A 16,998-nucleotide genomic window follows, 5' to 3' on the forward strand; every position below is an offset into this window, starting at 1 on the left:
TGTTTCTGTCGTTGTTGTTTGTGTTTCTTTAATCGTTGTAGCTGTTGTTGATATAGTTTGTGTTTCTGTAATCGTTGTTGTTGTTGTTGTATCTATTGTCGTTATTAAGAATTGCGTTGCGCTGTTACTGTTATGACAGATAGTGTTCTTATTGAGGTTGTTGCCGCTATTGTCATCAATCCTAGCTGGGCTCTTTTTGTGTGATCTATTGACACGTTCAGTGCATCCTTGTAGCTAGGCTTAAAATGGTTCTGGTTCAGCTTAAAAAACGGCAGTGGGAGAGGGGAATGGTGGGTTGGATGTTTTTTGTCTTTTGCTGCTATTGTCCTTCATTTGTTGTAGTGTCAAATTGTTTCTGTAGAGATTGTGGATCATATTATGGGTTAGTATAGTTAATGCCCAACAGAACTGAATCATTTAGAACATTTAATGATACTGAGGACGCAAACAGCACACAAATGCACAGAAACAAAAACCATAACAAACAAACAAACAAACAAACAAACAAAGAAAACAAACAAACAGAGACGCAAATGATTTATATGTACACACAAGGATGTACCCATTTTTGTGAGTTCGTATGATCGCGTGTTTGTTTGTTTCCTTGTGTGTGAAAATAAGCTCTCTTGACTTGGTCAGTGATATATTTTAAACCCCCGTATTAAAAAGGAAATAAATAACCGCACCCCAAAAAATAACAACCAAAAATAAGACCCAAAAAAACCCAAAATTACAAAACAACCCCAAACAAAACAACCAAAAAAACAAAACCAAAAGAAAAAACCGAAACGAATTTTTAAAAAAATTAGAATAATAAATAAACTCTCGAAATTCATTAACGGCTATAACAACAATCAGTTGTTCTTGCACTCCCAGGTCGCCCTAAAAAGACAGCAGGCAGCAGAGGACGCCATTGCTCTGGGGATCCGCGCATGCGTGTCGGAGACCGGCATCCCCGTGATGACGCAGGGACCTCTGTGGGGGCCTGGGACCGTGACCGCCCCTCTGTCCCAGAGTGAGCTACGGGACGAACCGGACACGCAAGGAGCGGCCAGCGACAGCTGTGGTTAGTATCATCATCATCATCATAATGATTTATTATTATTATTATTATTATAATTATTATTATTACCGTTGTTGTTGTTATTTTTATTGTTGTTTTTCTAGTTTTTAAATTATTGCTGTTGTTGCTTGCTTTGGACCTAAAATCAGCTTTTTCTTCCTTTCCAGCTGTCTTTGGTGAACTTGAGCGTGGCTTTAGATGTATCAACGGCTGAAATAAGATCAAGACGTCCGATGCTGATTTGAAATCTCTATTCCATTGTCATCGAAATGTGAATTAAAAGACTGGTGAATTCAAGTACTTTACCCTACAGCCCTGTAGGCTACCACACCAAAAGTCTAAATTTTCAGACAGGCCTTTATTACACATGAGTGTTCCTAAGTTGTGAAACTATTTTCTAGGAGACACTTCTTGCTGCTTTTGTGCCGATACCATATTAAAACAAAAAGCAAAAACAACTCAAAAACGTATTTTTTAAACTGCAGTCTGAAAACGTCGGCAGGGAGAAAGAGTTTAGAAACATTCTTACACCAAAGCGCCGTTTCCAGTCAAGACTGCTCAAGCAATCTGCTAATACTGGGTACCAAATTGCCCAATTCTGACACAGCTTACAGAGGAAATATTTAGCTAATTGCAACTACCTGGAAACACGTTTCTCACACAAACTTTTACCCATATTTTGGTGCATCCTAAGAGTTTCCACTGTAAGTAAACTGTGAACTTCAGTGATACACCCCCCCCCCCTTTGTTCCCCTCATCTTACCCTTCAAATAATCTTTGACATTCTGTTTTAATTTGTATTCTTCCGGTAACGTTCGACTTGCTCTCATTCTGAGTGACAACGTCGTTTTAACGCTAGTGAACCGAAACGTGCAAGTATTGTTCTTGCCATCTGCCATCTACAAGACATTCTTCCGACGAACAGGTATCTCAAAATCAGTGAAATAATTGCCATCTAACAGCCAATCAAGCTGTCTCTGTACCCGCCTAGCACCATGAATGGTGTTCCGGCCTTGTACCCGCTCACGGAGAAGGGTGCGCGCAAGCCAAAGTGTGCTCGCTGTCGCAACCATGGGATGGTCTCGTGGCTCAAGGGCCATAAGCGCCACTGCCAGTACAAAGACTGCACATGCCCCAAGTGTAACCTGATCGCAGAGAGGCAGAGGGTGATGGCGGCTCAGGTGAGATGAAAACTGGTTTGGAAGATGAGAATGGAAGTTTTTGTTTTATAATTGCTGTTCTTGTTGTTTCAGTTGTTTTTGTTTTGTTTTTGTTTTTGTTTTTGTTTTTGTTTTTATTTTTGCTGTTTTTGTTACTGAAGTTGTTGTTGTTGTTGTTGTTGTTGTTATGGTGGTAGTGTTGCTGGTGCTGGTTTTTTATTTGTTGCAGTTGTTGTTGTTGTTGTTGTTGTTGTTGTTTCTGTCGTTGTTGTTTGTGTTTCTTTAATCGTTGTAGCTGTTGTTGATATAGTTTGTGTTTCTGTAATCGTCGTTGTTGTTGTTGTATCTATTGTCGTTATTAAGAATTGCGTTGCGCTGTTACTGTTATGACAGATAGTGTTCTTATTGAGGTTGTTGCCGCTATTGTCATCAATCCTAGCTGGGCTCTTTTTGTGTGATCTATTGACACGTTCAGTGCATCCTTGTAGCTAGGCTTAAAATGGTTCTGGTTCAGCTTAAAAAACGGCAGTGGGAGAGGGGAATGGTGGGTTGGATGTTTTTTGTCTTTTGCTGCTATTGTCCTTCATTTGTTGTAGTGTCAAATTGTTTCTGTAGAGATTGTGGATCATATTATGGGTTAGTATAGTTAATGCCCAACAGAACTGAATCATTTAGAACGTTTAATGATACTGAGGACGCAAACAGCACACAAATGCACAGAAACAAAAACCATAACAAACAAACAAACAAACAAACAAACAAAGAAAACAAACAAACAGAGACGCAAATGATTTATATGTACACACAAGGATGTACCCATTTTTGTGAGTTCGTATGATCGCGTGTTTGTTTGTTTCCTTGTGTGTGAAAATAAGCTCTCTTGACTTGGTCAGTGATATATTTTAAACCCCCGTATTAAAAAGGAAATAAATAACCGCACCCCAAAAAATAACAACCAAAAATAAGACAAAAAAAACCCCAAAATTACAAAACAACCCCAAACAAAACAACCAAAAAAACAAAACCAAAAGAAAAAACCGAAACGAATTTAAAAAAAAATTAGAATAATAAATAAACTCTCGAAATTCATTAACGGCTATAACAACAATCAGTTGTTCTTGCACTCCCAGGTCGCCCTAAAAAGACAGCAGGCAGCAGAGGACGCCATTGCTCTGGGGATCCGCGCATGCGTGTCGGAGACCGGCATCCCCGTGATGACGCAGGGACCTCTGTGGGGGCCTGGGACCGTGACCGCCCCTCTGTCCCAGAGTGAGCTACGGGACGAACCGGACACGCAAGGAGCGGCCAGCGACAGCTGTGGTTAGTATCATGATATTATCATAATGATAACGATATCATCATCATCATCATCATCATCATCATCATCATCATCATCATCATCATCATCATCATCATCATCATCATCATCATCATCATCATCATCATCATCAGTGTTTTTCTCACCCTAGATGAGGGTATAGGCCACGAACAAACACGTTTCATATTTTTGTTGTAAGCATGCTAAGAAAACAAACCGTCATTCGTGGAGACGAGTATTTGAAGTTTTATGTCATTATAAAATATGTTCAACCTTTCATCATCATCATCATCATCATCATCATCATCATCATCATCATCATCATCATCATCATCATCATCATCATCATCATCATCATCAAAGCCTTTCTCACCCTGGATCAGGGTATAGGCAAAGAACAGTTTTCACTGTTATCCCGGGCTAGCCTCTTAGATTATTCCTTGTCTTCTCACTTTTCTGCACATTGTTCTGTGTAACTCTTTACCGGGATCCTCGTGGTCATCATAACAATAACACGTTTTCGGAGGGAAATAGTGTAAAAGAATTCTTAAAATATCGTAGCGACAGATGATAAAAACATGAAGAAGCTGTAAGAAGAATATGTATAGAAACAACTCTTCCAGAACATAATATTGAAACTTAACTTGAATTACCTTAGGCATATTCAACACCCTGATTCACCCCAGAAATAATAAATATATTCAGGAAGCAATTAATGTAGATGGCAAGAAAGGACGGGTGGTACCTTATAGACGATGGCAAATGGACATAAAATGTTGGACTGGAACCCAAAAATGCGGGCAGGCAGAATGGCAAGAGATAGAGTGCTTTATTTCAGAAAAATCCAAGAAGCATCGTCCAACTACTTGAAGAGCTTAAAAGATTCCGAATTTTTCATTTTGAAAAATGTGCATGTCATGGTGCTGCGGAGAGGAAGGGGTTGTGGGGTTGATTCAAAACGACGATGTGGGTCTGTTGTGCTGTTATTTATATAACTGTTTATGCCCTTGTTGTCTTCGTTGTCGCCATCGTCGTTATTACACTTGGAGTTTTTGCCTACCTTCCCTCCCCCAACAAAAAACAACCCCAAAACCATAGCTAATACAATATAGTTTTGCTGCTACTTTGGTCTTGTAACTATCATCGGTGATGTGTTTATAACCGTTGTGGGGTTTTAATGGGTTTCTTTTTGTTACTATTATTATCAATTTTTGTGTGGATAATCAAGCTCCGTCATCTTTCTTGTACCTACCTCTACTCTTTCTGTTTTTCTATGCAGCGACATTCTGAGTTCAAAAATAAAAGCGAGACCAACTTATTACAATAAAAAGGTTTCTTTTTCTGAATGGCTACAGCCATTATGATATCTCAAGACGAAAACGCCCCATTATTAAAACTGCGTCACTGAATTCAAAATCTCATTAATCACCCCGACGCGGAATTTGTGACTGACCTTTAAAACCGTGTACTAGACTCTCCTAGCAGTTTGAGAAATGATGTCAGTGCTCTTGAATAATTAAAAGAAAAATCCAAATGCACAAAGTAGTTTGTTGGTGGTGGGTCTATGATGTGGGGCGAGTTTTCTATTTTTTTCTGAGTTACTTTTGTTCCTTTCTGCTGCTAACACGATGCGATCTTTATCGGTCGTCACTGACCACTCTCTTGTACCGACTTGATAAATGACAATAGAACAAAATGTCATTAAGACTGGAATACGTTATTGGCATATTTTAATGACGTCGTTTTCTGCCAATATGGGATTCAACTATTTATGGCCCAGTTACAGTCAACCCGACATTTTCTTAAAGTATGGTAGGTCTGTATGATTAAACTGAGTTTCAACATATACAACAAATGCTGGAATCAATGACTCTGCAATACCGCCGTGAAACGAAGGCATAATGAATTCTAAGCAACTGTACAGCATTGTCGCTGTCATAATGTCACAGGATGGTGTTGGGGGACAAAGCAATTACAGTGAGGGATAAATGACAAAGTGGGGAGTCTTCAGAACTGATGATCACTGGATCGTCTACGTGACCAAGTCATCGTGGAGTTAAAGGTGTCACGACGCGGTGAAATCAGGTGGTCGTCAATTTTTTTTCGGCATATGGAATTATTAGCATAATCTAACAGCTTGTTCATTTGTCTTGTACTTTGCTGGAAAAATATGCATCTATCTTGAATAGAAAAGATATTTGCCGTTAAAGGAGGTGGGGTTGGCCTGGTGCCAGAGGTAAATTTAGCGAGAAAACGGCCGCCAAAATTTGGTTACTTCCAAGACTTAAGAATCCTTTGAAACTGCGAATTTATTTGTTTGTGCCTTTGATCAAGGTTTTTCAACAAAATCCACACAGAAAAATGTTCTTAAATGAACATATAAGGCATTGAGCTAAAAAAATCGAAGAAATTGCCCAAAGGGCAGAAAAATGCTGGTTACCTTGATTATATTATTTTGACGAGCGCCTGATTGAACAGCACTGCCTCACGAAGGAGTAAAAGAAATCCAATCATCTTTTTAAAAAAAAAATCATACCATTGTACCATTCACTCCTGTTTTGTGGAGTAATGATAACGCTTTTTTCTGTTACAAGAAAAAGATGTGAGATCGATTCCCTTGAGGGGAAATTTGCGTCTTTCTGCCACCAATCTCTATCCCATTCAGTCCGGATTGGATCACTCCAAAGGTATCTAGTCTATATCGGTAACAACACGTTAAATTTACAACTAGACGCTCCTGCTTACTCTAGTTCTTCCACGTTTTGTCATTAAATGTTGGCAGTTGAAATAATAGTAGATTTCATTTCTAGCATTGTTTGGATATTGTATCTTCTGCTGTTACCACCAATACTTTGAAAATCGGATCCCTTGGGTGGAGGTGGCTTGTTGATATCATCCTCCAGTTCCCTTGTTCTTGTGACAGTATCGTCCCAAACTTGCATGGCAAAGGCGAAGTCGCCTCCACAGAGTTCACGGAGAAGGTGAGCGAAACTCGAGTCCAAGTGGGTCTCTCTGGCTAAGAGCTTACATGCCTTTTATCTTTCTCGTCGCAGCGTTAAACTCTCTGTTCCCTCAAAGGTCAAGGGATTAAATCCGAGTGGGTCAATCGTAGATTCTTCACCGGAGCACATTCACAGAACACCAACGTTCTTAAGTGCTGTTACATAATAATGATTGTTAAGCACCACTCCAGTACAATGCTTGTACTTTCTGTATTTTGTGTAACTGGCGCGACTGAACAGTGGAGTACGGAGATGCGTGCTATGAATATCTCAGTACAGTTTAGATCAAAGTTTTCTTCAAAAGATCAGACTATCTCAAAGACTGAACGTTTAGAAAATACGATTTTAATATTTTTGACGATATAAGTGATAGTAAGTTGATCTTGCGTCCGAATGGATTCAAAGTTCATCTTCTGTGTGTGTACTAGTGCGTGTGTGTATGTGTATGTACGTATGTGTGTATGCGTGTTTGTGTGTGTGTGTGTGTGTGTGTGTGTGTGTGTGTCTGTGTGTGTGCGTATATGTGTGCATGTGTGTGACTGTGTCATTTTGTGCATCTATGTTCATAGATAGACAGACAGACAGGTAGATAGATAAATAGATAGATAGATAGATAGATAGATAGATAGATAGATAGATAGATAGATAGATAGATAGATAGATAGATAGATAGATAGAGAGATAGATAGATAGATAGATAGATAGATAGATAGAGAGATAGATAGATAGAGAGATAGATAGATAGAGAGATAGAGAGAGAGAGATAGATAGATAGATAGATAGATAGATACCATGGAAGAAAACAAACACAAAGAGAAAGAAAACAATTCTCTCCAACACCAAAAGACCCTCGTGTATGTACGTGATTTGTTTGTTTCCAAATAAACGTTTAACTGATTTATAATTTTACAATTAAGGTAAGGGACCGAAGTCATCTATATCAAAAGAGTAAAATCCGAAATAAGTATGAACCCAGTAGTTGTCAGTTTAAAAAGAAATATTAGTGTTCTTTCACTTAGTGTTTTATTACATTTTTTTTAAAGAAAGCGGACGTGGGCTGAGAAAAGAGGCCGAGGGTGTGACGAGCCAGATACACTCTACACTAAGTCACGGCTACCCACCAAGATGCTTGGATATTCGCCATGTGACTCTTTGTAAAGAGGTTGCCCTTTCAAACATTGTCGGTTTTCCACTGTCTCCTATGTCTTAGATCATTATGCAAATTTATTCAAAAAGAACCCAGCTGTGGCCTGTTGAAATAACGATATCTCCGAGATACTCCTGTTATCGCGAGTCTCAAATTGAGATTTGTGAAGTAAACTTTTTTGTAGTATTATAGATTATAGCTACTCCGTGTTTTCTCTAGCCCAATACGCCGTTCGCGTCGCTTGTAACAGGCGTGGAAAATGTATTCTAGTTAAATACACGCCAGATAACAGAGGGATCCGGTCACTTGGAAAGAAAATATCACAAAGCTTCTCTTTGATCGTGGACTCTAACGTGATGGATGAGTTTTGGAAAACTACAGTGTTCACATGAAATCAGATTTTTCTCGAGTGGACTTCCGTGGGGTTTTCTACCACTAGGCACTTGTGGACGGGAATGGGCGAACCTTTGAGCTTACGTTATGCAGCAAGTTAGATTAATGTTTTGTTTAATTTTAGTTAAATCCTTAAATCCATTTTCGTTTGTCGATTCAAACTCTTGAATCTTGTCATTCCAAACTCTGAAATATATCTTATATTAAGCTGACAACGCACACATATCAACTCTTATTTAAGGTGACTCCTTCTAAATACATACTGTATTATTTTCTTGCCGACTTTGCAGTATTTCGATGTCTTTTGTATATGTCAAGAAATGTTATTCAGATGGGATACAACAAAAGTCCCTGTCGAGTTGTCTAAGATTTGGAATCTGTGAAGGAATCGAGTGTTCCCTTCCATGACCTGATCAATATTTGTGCAAAACGGAAAGGTCTGTTTGTCTACAGTGCTCCCCTCCTACCCCCCCCCCCCCAAAGCGCCTCTCAAAACAACATATCCCCACCTTTCCATTTTACCTTTCCTTCATCTACCGAGCACCGAACTTGTAGTGAACTCACTTTCCTTGTTTCGTTGACATCCCTTTCGACCTTACACTAGACTCGAATTATGGAAAAAACGTTTCACTCCTTGGGCCCAACAAGGAAGACGAAGCGAGGGTGGAATTCTTAGTATATTCTTTTCAGAGGTGATCAACGATCTTAGTCTCAGAGAAGAGGAAATTATTGGACGATTCTTTTCCGAAGCAGTCCACGATCACTTAAACATGAGCTCTTCACTTTGATCTAAAACTGTTTCTGATCAGCGCTCGATGTGTGACCTTATGTTTCATTCCCAGTATCTTTGGGACTTGGCTGTAGGTAGTTACGCAGAAATGCTCAAGATCTCAACGCCACCAGTCGGCGACCAAATCTGGCAGCCACACAAAGCAGGATTTCACATGCTGAAGAAGTGCAACTAATTCCTTCTGTATGCCAATACTGTAACGAGACGGTTTTCATTCGCACATATCACAGAAACAGAAAAACGTACTGACGGGGCACAGGTAGCGGATATGTTACTAGCATATCCAAAAAATCGACCCTTTTGTCTGTTGTAAATCTTACGATGCTGTTGCCATCTTATTTTTGTGTCTTGAAGGTGTGTGGAATTTATAAATGAAGCTCTATTTCTATACCAGTGATGCTTTTGTGAGTTAAAACAATCTAGCACCTAGAACACGGGCAGGTTAAGAATATCGCGGCACATTAGAGTGGCTAATGGGTAAACATCATACTTAAAATGTCTCTCTGTGGCTTTTGTATTTTTCCTATAACTGTAGTGCACAAAAGCCTTTATATTCGGCCGCACATGTAGGGGCAACACGAAGGTGCAAAGTGGTCAACACTTGTCCTAACAACACAATTGCAATACTCGCTGGGAGAGCTAGAGCCTTTCTGGGGCGGCGCGGCAAAACGAAACCGCCTTTGAAGGTGTTCCATCTTTTCGACTATTGTTGGTTCTCACTTCGCATTCAGCGGACAATTTCGCCACCTCTGGGAGAGATTTAAAGGTGTTTAGCACAAGCTACAAACCACCCACGATTTTCCTCCCATATTCATGCGCGACATGTGGTCGTGATGAGGCGGGAGCGGTGACAAGAATGTGCCGCCAACGCTGATCCCATTAGGGCTATTCCCTTCTACAAAGGCTAAGAAATATGGCGGATAATACGAGCCACGTTCCAGACATAACGTCACACAAGCCTTGGAAAATAGTTGATCGTCCGCGTAGCGTTTCGATGCCGCTCCTGAGATGAAAAAGGTGTCCAGAGGAACAGACTAGGGAACGAAGAGCATTATGACTGCGGAAAAGAGGGGAAATGGGGCTAAAAGAGATGTGTAAGGAGCCGATGCGGTAGGTTTCATAGGCCTTTTCCGACACATATTTTATCCACAGTTACACAGTAAAGCATACGTGTTTTGGATTTTGGCTAAAATAGAACAGGTTCCTCCAACAATTACTATATTTTTTGCTTTCAGTTACAAATCTCCGACAATTGTTTTCCCTTCTCAGTTGGGGATTCCGGTGGCTTATTCTGTTTCTTTGTTTCTATAATATGTATTTGTTTCTGTGCTGTTGATGGGAATATTTGAAAAAAGGCCACTCCCAGAGAAGTCTGGGTCATATAGAAGGCGGGGCAATCCAGTTACAAACGGTTTTCATCATTCCGCTGTTAGGATCACGAAAACACCATAATAAAGTTAGGCTTCAAAATGGCAGAACAACTGATTTATTTCAACCCGATTTTTTGGTATCGCTAACACTGTCAGCGCGAGCGACGTTTAAAGAAGGAAGCTGTTGCCCCTTCTTCATCTTTGTCTCCTGAATGCAGCTTGCACTTTGGCCATAATTCCCAATCTGCATCGAATATTTTAATAGCATTGTGAAGTTGCGAGTTCGAACTCCTAAGGGATCAGAGTCTTTTTGTTTGTTTGTTTGTTTGTTTGTTTGTTTGTTTGTTTGTTGTTAGTCTGTTTGTTTGTTTTTTCCCTTTTGAGATCAATGTTCCTAACTGTGAATTGGGTGCTTCTTTTCCGAAAATGGCTTTTATTAGGTCAATGGGATTTTATATTTATTTCTACCCCGCTCCCATGATAACATAATATACATATTTTAAAAAATGATTTAACAAAATTGCTAGAAAAAAATGTGTCAAACTCCCAGCTCTCACCTCATCCTCACTTGAATAAAACAAACAATAAAAACAGCAGCAGCAATAACAGCAACAGCAAACATTAACTTTTTTCGTCCAGTGTCCTGACTTGATGTTGAATATTACTAAGTTGTGAGTGAAATAGTTCAAAGTGGCAATTATTGTGAGGTCGTTCAGATTTTTAAAACCAACGGAGATTGCTTTGAAAATATTTCTTTTTCCTTTTTCCTTTTTTTTTAGGAACCACAAACGTATTTGTTACAATACAGCCTTTGTACAGGCTGCTTCTGTTATATCCCAGCAGGAGCTTTTAACTCTTTGAGGACGCGCGTTCTAGTCCTCCGACAGCGCTTTTAGACGCCCTTTTTGAAGTATTACCTTTTTATTTATGCAGATTTTTCAGTTTTGTTTTCTTTACTTGAAGCTTAAAAGAACAAGAAAAAAACATACATACTGTGGAGTATACAAACTCGTGTTTCTTATTTGTATTTGATGGTTTGAAATATACGGCAATATTACATTGGTCTGCTGCTGGTTGGACATATGACGAGTCCGCTACGGTTTTAAAGGGTTAAAGCATCTAACTCCGTCATCCAAGAGAACAGACCCTTTTTTCGCTTTTGTCGTCTCATGAATAGCCGGCACTATGTTACAACAGCTTAAACTCAGAATACATATGTGGGTATTTTCATATAAAATGCCGTAAAAGTTCAAGATTCTTGTTCAGATTACAGTAAAGCTTGCAGACTGGAACACGATCACTGAATAATCTAAACATTAATTATTTCTTTTAAGGCTTACTGTCACTTGAACAGATGTATTCAAAAATAGAAATCTTGCCAACCCTTTTCCACCCTCAGTACTCACAATGCTTTAATATCAATTTAAAAATAATAGCCACGTGGCGATATTAGTATTACGTAATAACAACAGAATAAATCCATATTTCGTTTCTGAAGCAACCTCGAAGGGGAAATTATGACTAGATCAAACACAACATTATATAACGTTTATTTCAAGTATTTGTGGAAATCTTAGTTATTTTCTAGGTAACGACCATAAGTTCGGGGTGAAGAAAATGGAAAATTAGAGGTGCACATTTAAGAAACAAACCATCTTTCAAATTTATCCCTAGGCCCATGTGGCACAAGGCTATAAATTAGTTTTGAAAGTCACTGCCAAATTTAAATAACGTTTGTTAAACCCAGTGGGAATATATTTGCTGCTGTAACGAAAATTGAAACGACAAAAATAAAAGTAAATAATAATAATAATAATAATAATAATAGTAATAACAACAATAATAATAATAACAATAATAATATAAATAATAAAACAAATAATAATAATAATAATTATTATTATAATAATCTTAAAAAAAATAAAATAATGATAATAATTACAATTATAACAAAAATAATAATATTAATAACACTTTTAATAATGATAATATTCTACTACTACTACTACTACTACTACTACTACTACTACTACTACCACTACTACTACTACTACTACTACTACTACTACTACTACTACTACTACTACTACTACTACTACTAATAATAATAATAATAATGATAGTAATAGTAATTGATACTACTACTACCACTACTACTACTACTACTACTACTACTACTACTACTACTACTACTACTACTACTACTACTACTACTACTACTACTACTACTACTACTACTACTACTACTACTACTATTAATTATAATAATAACAGTGATAATAATAATAATGATAGTTGTAATGATAATAATAATGATAATGATAATAATAATGATAAAACGAACAAAGGTGTCCACAAAGAAGCAATGCTTGTTCTACTTAGTTATCTTTACGGTTTTCTTTTTTATGCATACCCATTTTTGAAAGTTTTAAAAATCGGGAAATGAACTAGAAAGCACACAGCGTGTCAATATTTGAGATTTTTTAGGTTTTGAATTAAAAAAATTAATCATTTTTAATAGGTTTTTTTCAACGTAGTTTTCTCCCCGCAAAGGAGTCGGACAAAAAAATGATAATTTAAAAAAAAATGGTCGTCAACTACAAATGGACTCACAGAAATAGTTTTTGCAAAAGAAAAACTCTATGAAAGGTAACGGTATGTCAATGGGGACTACATCTTTTTATTTCATGGTAACTGCTTAGTGTGCTACAGTGCTTGTGCTACAAATCCTTTCAGCTTTATGAAGAAATAAGCTGTTCAGTGCAAGGCTCCGCCCTACGCCACTTTTCATAACTGTGCATATCGGAGTCTTACACTATGCAGTCTAAATGTTTTGGTTAAAATGATACTGAATAAACGGAATAATTCAAGCCCCTACTCAGTATGTATCACTTTGAAATAGATCTAGGGGTATGTAAGACAAACGATTGTATTGGTTCATTTCAGTCAGATTGTTAGTGCTGAAAACTACAATTTTGATCATCTTAAGCATTTTGTTCGTTAATTCAGCATATAAAGTGTACACGACAAAACTTGGTCGTGATCTGAAAACACGAAAAGTTGTACATTAAAAGCCATGTTTTCTCGAGCATTTTTAAGAATTTAATTTTCTTTTGTCGTGATTTTCAGTAACTGAGCTTTCTGCGAATAAAAAAAAGAAGATTCTCCGAATTCAAGCACAATATTGGCCTGAAAGCATTTTCATAACCTTTTATCCAACGGACCAATAATTAAATTTATGGGATTTTTATTTATTCCGTTTCAAAAATATTAAAATTTAGTAGAGGGTGCGGTGGCGGAGTGGTTAGTCCGCTCGTCTCCGAAGCGGAAAGTCTGGGTCCGAGCCTCGGTTCGGACACGGATTTTTTTGCCCCCTCCTGCCCACCTAGCAGTCATGAGTACCTGACTTCGAGTTGGAGAAGTTAAGGCAGCGTGGAAAGGAACTGGCCACCCTACTACAATATGACGAAGTCCTAGGAAGTTGTCTCACTAACAAGGCAATCCCCCCCCTCCCCCGGATTGGATGCGGGAACTTTTAGTTTAGTTTTAGTAGAGGTTTTACGCGCTCACCACTGCATAAGGTCATATGATCGCCAGAAGATAAGAGGTGCTACAAGAGAGTAACAAACATAAAAAAGAAGAAGGGGAGATAAGGACGATATATGATTCATAGGAATGAAGAAGCAAACCACACCAGAGCACCCGCCAACCACCCAGGGAACAACTTTAGTAGATTCTAAAATTACACTGCTGAAAAAAAAACCTAGCAGATTGAACGTATATCCAAGGCTTTAAGAAAAGTGGCTGAATTTCTACAAATGATATCGGAGCTCTGTTAAAACAGTGCCAACAAACGTATGACCGGCGTTTCTGAAGCAGCCTTCTTTACTATGCATTAAGGCCTAGTTCGACCAATTCACGCCAACCCCGTTTAATTTTAACAACGTCGTCATAATTTAAAGTCAGAGAAGCTCCAGCTGTATCCTTGTAATGTCTTCTTTCCCTAATTCTCTTGCTCTGGCCTTTTTACCAAGGTTCTAGTGTAATAAAAATAGATCTGTAAATCTTCACAGTGTGCATATTGCCCCCCCCCCCCCCCGTGTCTACACGAAAGGAAAATACAATTACAATATGATATAATGCAACGGATAGAATCAGATTAGAATAGAACACAGCAGGACATGGTAGTGGCGCTAATATTTCTATTTTACAATATAACTGTGATGATTATAACTTTGATTTAAGGAAAGAAGGCGATTGAGCAAACTGGGTAAAGGCGGCAAGTTGTGAGTCGGACACTTAGATCACATCTCAGTAGGAGCGCCCCCCCCCCCCCCCCCCCCCCAGACATGACGTTCAAAGACGTTCCTCAAATTGACAGACTTCCCCCAGCAAGTACAGACAGAGGTTTAACCTTGTCCTTCCGAACAATGCGATCTTGTTTATGCATGACGCCATCCATAATGGAACGGGGTACCGTTTAGCTCGGAGGGGATGAAAGCGAGTATCAAAAACTAAGGTAATAAAATGTCCGGCGACAGCAGCGCTCCGAGCTTGTTGAAGGTACCTCCTTTAAGAACTTCTGCAAACTTTGGTTGGGCAGGCTCCTGAAAAGCGCTTTTACAAATTGTAGGTTTGTCTGAGCAACGTGTAAAACTGGCGCCACTTAGAGAGAAGAGCGCTTTTGGCGAGAAGGGGTTAGATAAAGAATCCGTAGGAGTCGGATTGTTGACACAAGTTCATATTTCCGCGGTCCGAGTTTTTGTACCAAGACAAGTCGACTGTTGAAGAAGCTTGTCGTGAGAGTCGAGCACAGGACAGGGGCCTTGTTAGATACATTAAGCAGCGGCCAACGTCAACACGATTAGTTTAATAGGAATATTTTAAAAGCCCCTTGCTGGCTCTTCGGCTTGTTGGCGACTGGTTTAACAAATTTCAAACACTTGCTGTCGGTGTTCTGAGATAGAGAGTGGTTAATCCATAAGTAGACAAATCACGTAGCTGAGATGAGAGTTTGGATAATTTGTTATAATATAGTATAAGTTGTGTATACCTATAGTGGTCCTTAGATAAGCTTACGCTAAGCTGTGCAATTCTCTAGCAGAAGGTTGGCTAGCTTTTACTTCATTAGATGCATTTTACTATTTTTGGTTCTATAATACTGTTCAAATTTTAATTTCAGTTTCCTTTTGCAAAGTCACTAGAAAGACGACAAAATAATCTTTTGGAATGTCGATATAGTTCCAAAATGAAAAAGCATTTCACGTGAAAAAAAGTGTAACTGGTTATGGCATTACACATTGTTGCAAATGTTTACTACTAAATATAAAAGGTTGAAATCCGAGAAAAAAAATAATTGTAAACAAGAGAAGTTAAATAATTATTTTCATTAAAAAATCTCTATTATTCTAGAAAATAAAACTAAAATAAATAGTTGAACTGTGATTTCATTCACAGAAACCTATGAATCGCAAAGGACCAAACGGTCCAAACACGAATAAACAACACATCATCTCCCAGGGTCGAAACCATAGGTGGTGAGAAAAATGGACCTCCCTGTTGACTGACATTGGTGGTTTAAAATAGATTTTATAAAACCGGAATAGTGTACATTTATGATAAATATTTATGTTTTAAAATCTAAAATACTCTTACGCCAAGCCTTACACTTCTCTAGAGGAAGATATCCTCTCTTGTACTATATTTTTTTTGTGTATAGGATATTATTTTTTTCCCGATAATATTCAAATACATCTTTCCTTTGCTATGTCCCTAGAAAGACGACAATAATTATAATCCAAACTTTCAGACAATGTAAATCAAATAATGCGGAGCAGGTTGTGCAGAATGAAAATCCAGCCTTTTTATGAAATAATAAATACAAGTAATATTGCTATTTAAATATTTCTCCTAAAATTCAGAAAACGAATACAGGGAGCTAAAATACCTCTCCAAGAAGTTACAATAAATAAAACAAAAGGTGTGACCACGCCCATTTGAAGCATCCGCACAAGAGGGAGACTACTCCTACAACAAACAGGGAGCACAAGCATCGAGACAACTCGTCACTCACGTCAAGATGAAGCTAGCACTCGCTACGGGAGGAATAGCTTGATCAAGCCCCCACTCACTCGCGACACGGCCCTGTATTTGCTCCTTGTTTCCCTCTTGGCACACGCAAGCTCCCCCAATCTGGCAACCATCTTGCGCCACATTACAAAGATCAAATATACCTGCATGCATATCAATTTTCTAACGAGACGGAGAATGTAAATTGCCTTTGGCGATGAGCGCGGGGAAGCAACACCTCCTTGGGTCTCTTAGCACTTTACTAGCAGCCTCCCCGTTGCCTTCTGGGGCCGGTGAAGAGAGTTACCCAGGATAAGTGTTTCTATCCGAAGACAGGTGTGGGCTGCTAGCACGCTACAATACAGAAAGAGCCTTTAGCGCACTTGAGGTTCCTTGCTCTCAAGAGACCAAGTTTTGGCCGCTCTGTTTTCCTCTGTGCAGTACGATTCTACTTGATGAGCAGTGAGAGATTTAGCGCTAGTATTTAGAAATAAACAAACGTTTAAAAATGGTTTGAACGCTTACGGGAAAAGTTTACTTAGGAAGTATTTTAAGTGAGAAGTTTATCATTATGATCTTTATTATTATCAATATTATCATTCTTCCTGGCATAATAATAATAATAATAATAATAAAAATAATAATAATAATTTATTACTAGTGTTAGAGTTATCATCATCATCATC

At 38.4% G+C, this 16,998-nt stretch overlaps 1 protein-coding gene across 1 annotated transcript in view; it reads left to right on the top strand.

The window, feature by feature from the left end:
• The window catches only part of LOC101854322 (doublesex and mab-3 related transcription factor 3, truncated), a 37,234-nt gene that overhangs the window by 16,675 nt on the left and 3,561 nt on the right, over positions 1-16,998 (top strand). The window contains exons 2-3 of the mRNA XM_005096875.3: positions 1,231-2,244; positions 3,354-3,543. Of these exons, the coding sequence (XP_005096932.1) occupies positions 2,059-2,244; positions 3,354-3,543 (376 nt within the window). The 5' untranslated portion in view covers positions 1,231-2,058. The remainder of the gene's footprint in view (positions 1-1,230; positions 2,245-3,353; positions 3,544-16,998) is intronic.

This window comes from Aplysia californica, unplaced genomic scaffold, assembly GCF_000002075.1.
Source record: "Aplysia californica isolate F4 #8 unplaced genomic scaffold, AplCal3.0 scaffold00140, whole genome shotgun sequence".
Lineage (NCBI taxonomy): Eukaryota > Metazoa > Mollusca > Gastropoda > Aplysiida > Aplysiidae > Aplysia > Aplysia californica.